The following is a 13,184-nucleotide window of genomic DNA, read 5'->3' on the forward strand; positions in this document are numbered from 1 at the left end:
TTTTATGTGTGTGTAGATTTGACACATATAGGAGCAAGGACGAGAGCAGACGGCTGGCCCAGTACATAGACGAGGTTGAAACCGGGCAGATCTTGGCTATGGTGGTTAATGACGAAGGATCCAACAACCTGGAGGATCTGGCTAAAAAGGCTCTCTCTAAGCTGGGGAGCCGGCACTTCCATCGACTCGGTTTCCGGTAATCTGCCCCATTTCCAATGCCTCCTTGTTTATAAATGATATATATAGTTTGCTTCAGCATTTAGACTTGGATTCATTTCAGTGAAAATTCTGTGATTCTTGTTGCCCTGATTTACTAAACATGGCACGTTTAACATTTAGTCATTTACATGATTTTGTCCAAAGCAACTTGCAATTGAGGAGGCATTCAGAGATTCAACAAGAAGGGGCAACACACACAAGAAGTGCTAATTATACAAATATAATGATTGTGCTCAGGGAACAATCTATTCTATTCTATTATTCTATTTTTAATTATTTTTATAGAGAGAAGAGTGTTTTTACAGATCAGGCGCATTTTGTTTTAGAGATATGGAGTGACTGTAGGAAAGTGTCTGGAGCAACTGTGCAAAACTACCCATTTGCTGCTGTCTATCTGCAATACACTTACCGGCCACTTTATTAGGTACACCTTACTTGTACCGGGTTGGACCCCCTTTTGCCTTCAGAGCTGCCCTAATCATTCAAGGAATAAATTCAACAACTACTGGAAATATTTCTCACAGATTTTGCTCCATGTTGACATGATAGCATCCCGAAGTTGCTGCAGATTTGTCGGCTGCACACATCTATAATGCGAATCTCCCGTTCCACCACATGTCACGTTCGGGTTAAGGGAAGGATGAGAACTCATGTGCAGAAACTTAATGGGCTTATTAAAAATAAAAAAATAAAGCAAAAAGGCAACCAAAGCAATGCAGAGGGGGGAAACATTAACTCAACAAGCAAACTTGACTGGACAGGCTGGCAGGGATCAGGGCTGGAAGACAAGACAGGATGACGAATTGGCACAGGACAGCAGACATGAGGAGAATATAAGCTGAAATAATTAACACACAAACAGGTGAACTGAATATACTAATAATAAGTTAACAGTGAGGGTGAGACTAGACAACAGACAGGAGAGCACATGACACAAAGAAACAACATAAGCCATGTGCTCACATAAAATGAGACTAAAACATGCAGCCATTGAGAGAACTCATTAACCAAGTGTTCACAAGAGACACTAAAGCTGCGGTCACACAAGAGTTGCGAAATTCAGTTGTATGGTGCTGCGAGAATGGGCGGGATTAAACAAGATGATTAGACATTTTAAAAAAGCAAGCGATTGGTCCATGTTTTAAATTCTTGTTCAGAGAGGTCATGTTTTAATCTTCGATTGGTCTTACACAATCATGTGATGCGATTTTGCAGGTTAGAGTTCACTAATCTTAAACTTTCCAACGCAGCGAACTGCGCATGAGCTTGTGTTTCCGGTCGCGTGCGTATGAATGGAAGTCTATGCGAAGAAAATTGCAGTGTGACCGCAGCTTGAAGCATGTGGCACATGTAAACATGTACCATGTGCTAAACACAACACCAACAGAAGACACGAGAACACGATAAATGACAACACTCATTGTGCACTCACACATGCAATGTGCGTGTTTCATTCTAACGCCAGCCGAAACCAAAAGCAACTAGACTAATACGCTGAGAATGAAACACCACGCTGCAAACAGAACAAACACAAACACCGGGACAAGAGCAGGCATCCCAGACGCGGCAGAGGTGCGCTCATACAAACGACACACAATGACAGAAAATGAGGTCTTAACCCGAAAAAAACTCGAGCCAAACACAACATACAAGACATGATAGGACTAGTGTCTGGACTCTGCCAACAAAACAAGAATTAACAAGACCAGATTGGCAGAATCCTGACACACCATTCAAAAGGTGCTCTATTGGATTGAGATCTGTTGACCGTGGAGGCCATTTGAGTACTCAACTCATTGTCATGTTCAAGAAACCAGTCTGAGATAATTCACGCTTTATGACATGGCGTGTTTTCCTGCTGGAAGTAACCATTAGAAGATGTTAAACAACAATATTCAGGTGTGGCATTGACACGATGCTCAATAGGTGCTAATGAGCCCAAAGTGTGCCAAGAAAGTCGCAGCAGAAATGGAGAATCATCAAACTAGGCAACACTTTTCCAATCCTCTATCGTACAGATTTGGTGAGCCTGTGCCAATTGTAGCATCAGTTTCTGTTCTTAGCTGACAGGAGTTGCACCCGGTGTCTTCGTCTGCTGCTGTATCCCATCCGCTTCAAAGTTGGACGTGTTGTGTGTTCAGAGATGCTCTTCTGCATGCCTCCGTTGTAACGAGTGGTTATTTGAGTTACTGCTGCCTTTCTATCAGCTCAAACAAATCTGACCATCCTCTGAGCTCTGCCATAAACAAGGCATTTGTCACTGCATATTTTCTCTTCTTCAGACCATTCTCTGTAAACCCTAGAGATGGTTGTGCGTGAAAATTCCAGTATATCAGCAGTTTCTGAAATACTCAGACCAGCCCGTCTTGCACCAACAACCACGCCACGCTCAAAGTCACTTAAATAACCTCTCTTTTTCATATCCTGATGCTCTGTTTGAACTGCAGCAGTTTGTCTTGACCATGTCTTCATGCCTAAATGCATGTAGTTACTTCCATGTGATTGGTCAATTAGAAATTTGCATTAACGAGCAACGGGCAAATTATTTGTGTTAACTATATGTGTACCTAATAAAGGTATATATATATATATATATATATATATATATATATATATATATATATATATATATATATATATATATGTATATATATATGTCAAAATGTCAAAACTAGTGTGTTAACGCATGCGATTAATTTTAAATAATTAACACGTTAAAAAAATTAACGCAATTAACGCAGTTGCAGGTTTTTTTTTTACTTCATGTTGTGGTGGACGTGTGTTCAACATGCAAGGAATGTGGATAAAACCAAGGAAGCACCTTTTGAAGGCAAGTTTCAGTATAAAACAATTAGTCGCATCACCAGGCTCTCCAAAGTTTCATGCAATTTCGGGTGTTTAATTTTTAACTTTTGACTTCTGTTGTAAGTTGATACCGCATGGCGAACAGAAAGAAAATCCTCCGCATTTCGTGACTCGGTGTTCCTTTAAGGTAATAAAATCACTGCTTAGGCTACATGGTAGACTTTTAATAAGAGTATAATCTTAATCATATTAAAATCAGAGTATTGGTGTCTGATGTAAATGTACTCAGAAAGTCTCTGGTGAAATCACGAGCTGTCAAAGAGAGGGCATTACTCTGCCTCTCAGCATGAGCCCTCCAAGTTTAGCGCGTTTCCTCATTAAACACAACGAAGGTGTATGCTTCGCTTTGTTGTGTCAGAATCCTTGTGAAATACAGTGATACTTTAGGATGCTTAGTTTAAGCAAATTTGATGAACGCAATCATGCGTGTTGAATCTAAAGGGAGTCGCTCCAGCGCGTTGTGTGTGTGTCTGTGTCAGGCCCGTTGAGGGGTGTCAGGGGTGGAGTGAGCGACGTATCTGAGTAGGGGCGTGTGCGCGTGAGACGTACCTGAAGGACGGTGGGAGTGAGTTTCGCGCGACATACCTGAAGAGCTATCAGGGATGCGGTGGAGAGGGGTGTGCAATGTATTTAACGACCGGTTTGCGAGAGATTATCATTCATTTGCGGGCATCCGGGAGTCTCTGTGCATTTGCTGGATACTCCTAGTCTTAGCAACTGGATGAATGTAAAGGAGGATTAAGCAAAATTGTTTCTACTCTATAACTAATGTTCTCAACTCGCAGCAATAAAACTTTACAAAGAGTGCAACAGTTTGTATTCTACAGTTTTTTATTATAATTTTTAATTTTCCATATCTGCAATTCCTGTATTTTGGCATTTTTTTGCAGTCCACTTAGAATCCAACATGGAAATCAATGTTTTCTTTATTAGCATTGATTGTTTTGAAATTCAAATGGCATTAACATGCCTGTGTTTTAATTTCTGTAATAAATATGGCTGTCAAGCCAGGATCTTGATGGTTTATTGTGGGTATGTTGTTTACATGAAGAAATCTGTTACAAGTTAAACAAAAATTCTATTAAACTATTATATTTTGAATTGAAATAGTTTTTGTCTTGCGTTTACATTAATTTTACATTTGAATAGGCAAAATTACAAGTTTCAGTATTTTAAATGCGATTAATCGCGATTAATATTTTTAAAAAGGTGCGATTAATTAGTTATTTTTTTAATCGATTGACAGCACTAATAAATATATATATATATATATATATATATATATATATATATATATATAGATAGATAGATAGATAGATAGATAGATAGATAGATAGACAGACAGACAGACAGACAGACAGACAGACAGACAGAGATAAATAGATAGATAGATAGATAGATAGATAGATAGATAGATAGATAGATAGATAGATAGATAGATAGATAGATAGATAGATAGATAGATAGATAGATAGATAGATAGATAGATAGATAGATAGATAGATAGATAGATAGATAGATAGATAGATAGATAGATTTATTTAATTGTTTTTCAGTACACAAAGTTCATAAAGTTTAATTTATTTGTAATTAATTAATTAATAATTCATTTTATTTTGTTATTTTTTTATTCATTCATTCATTTTAAAGTTATTTTGAAATTAAAGGTTTAAAGAACTGAATTATTTCCTGGATATTGTATCACTATGGACTATAAATGTATGTAAATGCAGGAAACCTCATTTATATTTATTCATTTATATTTTCATTAAATTAACCCAAAGTTACACCCTTGAAGTTCATTATTTTGCAATGCATACTATTTAAATCTGACTTTTGTTTTATACCTCCTTTCATTATTACTATGAAAGCTTTTATATTCCAGGTTGTGTGGCACTTTGAAATGCATTTTATGTATGAAAGTAGGCAAGGTGCTATAGCAGTGAAATGTATTATTACTATGACTATTTTCCTACACCCTAGAGGTACATTTTATGCGTTTCCATCAAGCGCTCTGTGAAAGTTTTCTCTAGTTCATAAGCACCATTAGAGTTGTGTGCAGGCGGGCAGAACTGCAGGAACAGGGTCTGCCACTGATTTAGATGCTATTTTAAGAGACATATTTCAGCAGTCTCAAACCAGCAGCGGTGCACAGAGGAAAAATATGAATACAGTCATGCTGATTGACACACACATACACATATAAACTCAACAGGACCAGACTGGCCTAAATATTGTCCAATTTTCAACTAAAACCATATTTCCTCCTTGTATTAATATGCAATTCCAGTAGTCTGATCACTAGTGGCCAGCTAAAGCCTTATTTACAGTATATGGGACTTTTTTGGATGAATTCAGACTGGAGGAACATTCCTGTGTTAATTAATGAGGTAGTGTGTCTGTGTTTTACATGTGGACAGTACACAAGACCACATGTTCATGCTATATAAAAGTCCATTTCAATAATATAGCTGAAAGACTGCAGTTGAACACAATTTAGGAAATTTAATTAATTGTATTTTGAGATTAAGTAGATTTAAGCACTTTGAATTGTAACGTTAGATAACCTGAACCCGTGTTAACAAAACCAGGACCCCATCCCCTCAACCCCCCCACACACCAACAAAGCATGACATCCTCAAAACATTATGGAATTCTGAGTGTGTCTCACAGAGGTGAGTGTGTTTAACAAACCACCTGTATATAACACAATGTTTCATCTCTGACACTTTAGCCGACACTTGCACCAGTTTGGGTCGCACAATTACCTCACAGCAAGAAGGTTGTTAGTCGAGCCCCAGCTTTGTCAGTTGAAGTTTTTTTGAGTGGAGTTTGCATGTTCTCAACGTTTCCGCATGGGTTTCCTCCGGATGCTCCGGTTTCCCCAACAAGTCCAAAAGCATACAGGTACAGGTGAATTGGGTAAGCTAAATCATCCATAGTGTCTGTGTGTGAATGTGTATGGGTGTTTCCCAGTGATGGGTTGCAGCTGGAAGAGCATCCATTGCATAAAACATATGCTAGATGAGTTGGCGCTTCATTCCGCTGTGGCGACCCCAGATTAATAAAGGGACTAAACCGAAAAGAAAATGAATGAATTAACAAGACTCAAAAATATATAACTGCACAACAGATTTATATAAGAGTAGTAGTAGTAATATTAATAATGATGTCTTATAATGTTGCTTGAATTAAATGATTCCTATTCTCAGTGAATTTAGATGCCACCAATATGATAGTCTAAAAAAAAAAACCAGCAAAATATTTTTCAAAATGTTAGTTTTTTTATATCATCAGAAGTCAGAAATCAGATGCACATCATGAAAATCTACCAGATCATAAAGTACTTTGTTAAAAGAAGCTGACTCAACTTAAAATTGTAATTAAACTTGCTGCGCAGCTTTTTTCTTTACTCAACTTTTATTATTATTATTGTTATTATTATTATTATTATTATTATTATTAATAATATTATTATTATTATTGTTATTATTATTATTGTTACAAAATACTAATAATAAAATAATAATAATGATAATAAAAATAATGGGTGGCACGGTGGCTCAGTGGTTAGCATTGTCACCTCACAGCAAGAACGTCGCTGGTTCGAGTCCCGGTTGGGCCAGTTGGCATTTCTGTGTGGAGTTTGCGGGCCCTATCATACACCCGGTGCAGTGTGGCGCAAGGCGTGGCGCAATAGTCTTTTGGTAGTTTCAGCTTGGCGCAAGAGTCGTTTTGAGGCGTTGCGCTACGCTGTTTAAATAGCAAATGCATTAGCGCTCATTTTTCGCCCATAGGCATTCTGGTCTAAAAAGGAAGGCGTTCTGTGGCTGACCGCTGGCGCGTTGCTATTTTGAGAATCTATAATAGATTTTTCATTAGACCAAAACTAACCCGGTCTAAACTCCGGCGCAGAGTTGCGCCTCGCTTCACACTGCTTAATACGCACAAGAGAGCAATACGCAAATATCTTGACATGAAAAAATTTAAATATTAAGGATATATATAGGATATAATAAGAATAGATATAGGCTATAAATATAAAGGATTAAAATATTACAAAACATATTATTTTCTAGCCTACATAAATATGAAAAATCACTGCTTTTATGTCTTCTTCATCTCGGGAGGCTTTTTCAGTTCATTCATAACAATTTGCTTTTGTATAATGTTATTATTATTAGCAGTATTATTTAATATATCCATATTTATATTTGTTTTATTAAAAACAAGCTTAGATTTGCCCACCTGTCAGGTTTTAGACCATATGGGGCACAGCATGTGTTTTAGGATATAACTTAGGTTTTTGAGCACACTTCATTATTATTGTTCATTTATTCGTTTGCTGGAAATTAGAACTGAATTTAGAAATAGTTTTGAAACGAATATTTGCGCTTAACAAACAAAAGTTTTTATGTATAGACTAATTGATGTCTGTGCGTAAAGGTTTCCCTATCCAAGAGCGAAAGTGAAAGTGATCCATTATCTCTCATTCTCACGCAGTAGATGCTCTGTTTAACAGTTTTCTGTAAAAAAAAAAACTGTTAACTGTTTGCTAGTGAAATGCTTATTTTTTCCACTTAGATTTACTTTGCGTCCTGTAAATGGCGAATGCGCTCTTGGCGCGACGCAGCTGGCTCTTAAAGGGAATGGGAGATGAGACTGTAATTGGTTTATTCTTAAAACACACCTATAACTCATTAAGAAAATAAACTCAACCCTTTTAGACCAGGCGCCGAAGCGCAAGGCAAATTTACCGTCCTTAAATTATCAAAAACAAGTCATGACACGCCCTGAAAGCATTTGCACCCTGCGTTTTGCGCTTTGCGCATGGACCGTCAAAACAGAGCCCTGCATGTTCTGTTGTCCGTGTTGGCGTGGGGTTCCTCCAGGTGCTCCGGCTTCCCCCACAGTCCAAAGACATGTACTATAAATGAATTGAATGAGCTAAATTGGCTGTAGTGTATGAGTGTGTGTGTGAATGTGAGAGTGTATGGGTGTTTACCAATAGTAGGCTGCATGAGTAAAATAGAATAGATGAGTATGCTAGAATAGTTGCCTGTTCATTCCGCTGTGGTGACCCCTAATAATAAGGGACTATGCCAAAAGGAAAATGAATGAAAGCTCATATTTTTGATAAATAAAATTACAATTATACTTGAATGAATTAAAAGATGCACATTCTGCTTTTTTTCTGTTTCTTTTTTTACAACGTGTGATCAATCAACTGACTGATTCTAATCGCATACTAATTAGGAAGGATAATAACAAAAATCAGGATCCAGCACGTGATTGGCTGGTTCAGGTGTGTTTGATTATAGTTTGGAAGTGAATTCTGCTGGACCATCCAGACTTTGGGAAGCCTTTTCAGTTTATGGAAAACAAATTGCCTGAATTTATGAAGCCATTAGCAGAAAATGACCAGGACGAATTCTAGAACATTGCGAATGGGCAGATCATTACGAATTAGGGAATGAAAAACAAGGGAGATCTCTTTAACTTCGTATTCTTTCTGAATATCAACAATTGCCTCATTTCACTTTCTTTCTCCTATATTATTTCAGGAGAAACTAAGCTGAAGTTTTAATGCCTGTTTAAATGAAATGGCAGCCTTTGAGCAGTCATTTCTCTCTGGGATGGTTAGGAAATGCTGTGGCTTGTGCAAATGAAATAGTTGTTTACATGACTGAAGCTTGGCGGTGAGAATATTATCGGCATAGCTGTGACTGATAACAACTTTTGGAGTAATTAAAATGTTTAATGAAACACCAGGCTGCAAAAAAAATACAGAATCCGTGCTCTACATGTGAAACTCATTCACTCTTAAACGCTACAATCGCTCGCATTTAAATAATCCCACATAATGACTGGTGTTTCCCATACGCTAATCCAACCACATCAGGAAAAAGCAGATCCGCTCTGGCGACTTTTAATGCTGGGGCTGGTTTACTTTTGGTTTGGCGGAATGGTCATAACACTTCCATTTAGGTATTTATGAATGATGTATGAACATTACGGCTTTTATAAGTATATAAATATGTTTTTTTAATGTTAAGATGTTAAAAAAATGCACTCATTGTGGCGATGTGGATTTTGAAGGTCCTTTGAATATTCTGATTCAAATGTATTGCATTTATCATTTAATGTGACGTTTAATATGTTTAATATGATGTAAAATGTTTTTGTTTGTTACTTGGATTTGGTTTGATTGGATTTTTTCAAATTTAAGAATTAAAATATTGTCATTCCGAGCATTGTATTTGCGAAAACCAAATGTAAAAGTGCCATGTTTTGAGGCATGCTTACATTCATTTTATTATTCCTTTATTTAGACATCATAATACAATACAGCGCAATTTTTTAAAACATATTTTACAACAGGTTATAGGATTATAACGTTTCCACAGACAGCAAGATCTACAACAGAAAATATACTGTTTTAAATGTACATACCGTGTTCATCATAGACTGTAAAAGATATGGACGTAGTATCCGTGACATCACCCATACGTTTCTGAAGAGTGCAAATGAAGCTACAGCTGGACATGGCCAACCGTCGCAATTTTGTTTGTGCGTCATCGCAATGACCGGGGGTAACCAAAAGAGGGCAAAGAGGCAGAGCTTGAGCAGAGCTACAGATGCCTGCTAGCATTCCTCTTAAATAAAACAAATACCAACCCAGGCTCATTCTGAAAATGTAGTCCCATGGACGTTTCTGGAGACCACAAAATACATCCCAGTAGGTATCTATTTTTGCAGTTTTTGTTTTCATGAATCCACGAGAGGCCGATTTGTGCGCTTTTTCGTATCTCAAATGTCTCTCGCGAGTGCCTTTCTAGCCTGTGCTGTTCTAGCATAAACCCACCAGAGGCTGCTGTCAAACGACCATGCGCCCGACTGACTGAATGATTGACTGGGCGACCAGCCAATCGACTGACCCACCCTCCTCCTTCACAAAACCCAACCAACAATTTACAAAAGCCGTCCATAAAAAGAAAAGCCCTCGTCTGATTTTTACCACGTTTTTGAATTTTACCACATTCTCACCCTGTTATGAGCTTTGTTATGTTCACTTTCACTTTTTTTTTTGGATTCTGTTTTTGAACCCGGTCGTTGTCGTCATGGTCAGCTCCTCTCTGCGTCTGAAGTCCGTCAACGTACATGACGAGCTAACTGGACAAACTGGTTAGCTCTCCACACGGAGGTAAGCGGTCAGCCGGTAAGCGCGAAAAGGAACGGCATCATACTGTCCCACAGCGTTTGCTTAGAGATATAAATGCAGCCATACATACCTCCGGCTACATAACTCGCGGTCTCCAGAAACATCCATGGTATTATGTTTTCAGAATGAGCCTGGGTTGACAAATACATTTATAGAGATGATATAAGTATATAATTTCACTCACCGGGGAAATGGAGGCCACGTGAATGGTTTGTGAGCACAATAAAGTGCACACAGCATGCCACATCATCTGATAATTGTAAGAAATAATTCCAAAAGGCAACTGACAGTGTAAAGCCACATACAACACAAAAATATGATGAATATGCCGAGTTCAGCAGCTAATCAGCCGGAATCAGCTGAGATGAAGTGACGGCGACTAGCGAGACCTAGCTGTCAACGCCCTTAATTATGCAGACTTAATATAACTTAATAAAAATGAAATGGATGAGTTATAAAAAAAATGTACCCCCTCACAGTTGTCATGAAGGATAATATTAGCTATATGAACCAAAACCATCTTTTGTACTAGGCTGTAAAAATAACCAGTTTAGCATTGCAGTCAGTGAACATCTGGAGTTCTTCGAGCCAGTCCCTAAAGGCGAGTCGATAAATTGCAGTTTCAGTGGCTTCTGTATTGGCTTCACGAGGGAGAGCGGGCTGTTGCCGCTTGGTGTAAATTAAAGCAAAATATATAATTGAATAAATGAAAAAGGCATGGCTAAACAATTACGGAGTGTTGATCAATGTTGTTTTAGTGTTACTGATATTGTCATGACGGTCAGTGACCACCGGAGGGCGCTGTAGTTCACAGACTCTGAGAATTGACTACAGCGCCCAAAAGACTACAAGTTCATACATACCACGTGCATTACACCTGGTCCACGTACATTGATTGGCTCACAGCTGTTCCTGTTTCCTGTTAATTTCCTGGACTATTTATACAACCATTTCACCTCTGTTTGTCACAGCGTCGTTTGTCTATCTTGTCTCCGTATTCCTGTAAGTTTAGAGTTTCTGATACCTGAATTGGGTAAGCTAAATTTCCGTAGTGTATTTGTGTGTATAAGTGTATATGGATGTTTCCTAGTGATGGGTTGAAGCTGAAAGGGCATCCGCTGTGTAAAACATATGCTGGATAAGTTCAGTACTGGATAAGTACTGGCGGTTCATTCCGCTGTGGTGACCCCAGATTAATAAAGGGACTAAGCCAAAAAGAAAATGGATGAATGAATATAACATATTAAAGATAATACATATCTGTAGGAAAATATAGTTTCATACATTCAACCTAAATATGTTTTACATTTTGAATAAGAGTTTGCCTTTGTTTTTTTAGTTTATAAACATGGTTCATTTTATTATATTTTTTATTTACATTGTGCTGGCCAAATTCTCTCCATCGACCCTTAGAATCATGGCCTTCCAATCATTCCCATCCACTGAATTGGCTGTATCACTATCTCTCCACTCCACCAATAGCTGGTGTGTGGTGAGCACACTGGCGCCGTTGTATTGTGGCTGCAGTCACATCATCCTAGTGGATGCTGCACATTGGTGGTGGTGTGGAGAGACCCCCTCTTGTGATGGTGAAGCGCTTTGGGTGTATGGCCATTCCTGATAATTGTGCTATGTAAAATACACATTATTTGTATTTAAGTAATGTAACGAACAGGTTTTTGTTAAATTCCTTTGTTTTTTTTATTATACAGTAAGTGTAATTTTAAGTTTTTGTTATTTTCTTTCTTTTTTGCCATAAGTTTAGACTGAATGTGTCAAACACACACACACACACACACACACACACACACACACTCACACACACACACACACACACACACACACACACACACACACATATATATATATATAGGGATAAAACATATTAAATTGATTTCTAACATTAAACAAACCCTCAGCAAAATTGCTTCTGAACGGCTAAAGACAAACAAAATGAACACTTTGGAGTGGCCTAGTCAAAGTCCTGACCTAAATCCAATTGAGTTGCTGTTGCAGAATCTTAAAAAAACATTGAAATGAACTGTTATTAGGTTTAGGGGGCTAACACTTTTGCACACTGAGTTATGCAGTTTTGGATTCCCTTAATAATAAAACTTTAATTTCAAAAATGCATCATGTATTTACTTGCGTTTTTGTTGACTTTATTATTATTTTTTTTTTTTTGATGATCTGGAACATTTTCTTTCTAACGAGAGCAATCGATTTAATATTTTATTCTCGTTCGAATCTGGAAACTGGAAATTCGTCATAATTACATGCTTGTTCCTGTAGATGTGAAAATGGCCAGTTACACAATGGCAGGTTTATTTGCTACTAAGTGGCTTCTTGCAAAGTGTTTTTCAGAAATTCTGAGGCCCTTACAGCAGAAACTTTCAATAGCAGTGATTAGTTGAATGTGCTCAACGGCAGACGCTCAGTGAATGGAGAAATCCATAGCAACAGCAGAGCGCAGGTTAAGTATGCTCAGTTTGCATACTTGCATCAAGTTTTCTGGACTTAGACCTCATTATTAAAGCACCGGTCACTTTAGACCTTGGATACACATCACGTCTATGAAAGGTTCGATGTGTTTCATTACAGTATATGATGCTCTGCAGTGCCTTTTTAAAACATAATTCATATAATCTAAAATTATTGAACATATGTGATCTGCCTCACTTTATTGCAGTGGTGTAATAATGTAGATTTATAGTTTGCATTCTTTTAAAGGGGGCCTTTTATGTGACTTTTTACAAGATTTAAAATAAGTATCTGATGTCTTCAGAGTGTGTGTGTGTGTGAAGTTTCAGCTCAAAATATCACACAAATAATTTTTTATAACTCTTTGAATCTGACCGTTTTAGGTTTTGATCTTAAT

The 13,184-nt window shown here is 37.6% G+C and overlaps 1 protein-coding gene across 3 annotated transcripts in view; it reads left to right on the forward strand.

Annotated features, from left to right (window-relative positions):
* Positions 1-13,184, forward strand: part of cemip (cell migration inducing hyaluronidase 1) — a 1,140,081-nt gene that overhangs the window by 211,937 nt on the left and 914,960 nt on the right. For all 3 annotated transcript variants that reach the window (XR_012383148.1, XM_073908076.1, XM_073908077.1), the window contains exon 6: positions 17-196. Coding sequence is in view for 2 of the 3 variants with exons in the window: in XM_073908076.1 (XP_073764177.1) it covers positions 17-196 (180 nt within the window). In the remaining variant the exon portion in view is untranslated. The remainder of the gene's footprint in view (positions 1-16; positions 197-13,184) is intronic.

The sequence above is a fragment of the Danio rerio genome, chromosome 7, assembly GCF_049306965.1.
Source record: "Danio rerio strain Tuebingen ecotype United States chromosome 7, GRCz12tu, whole genome shotgun sequence".
In the NCBI taxonomy this organism is placed as follows: domain Eukaryota; kingdom Metazoa; phylum Chordata; class Actinopteri; order Cypriniformes; family Danionidae; genus Danio; species Danio rerio.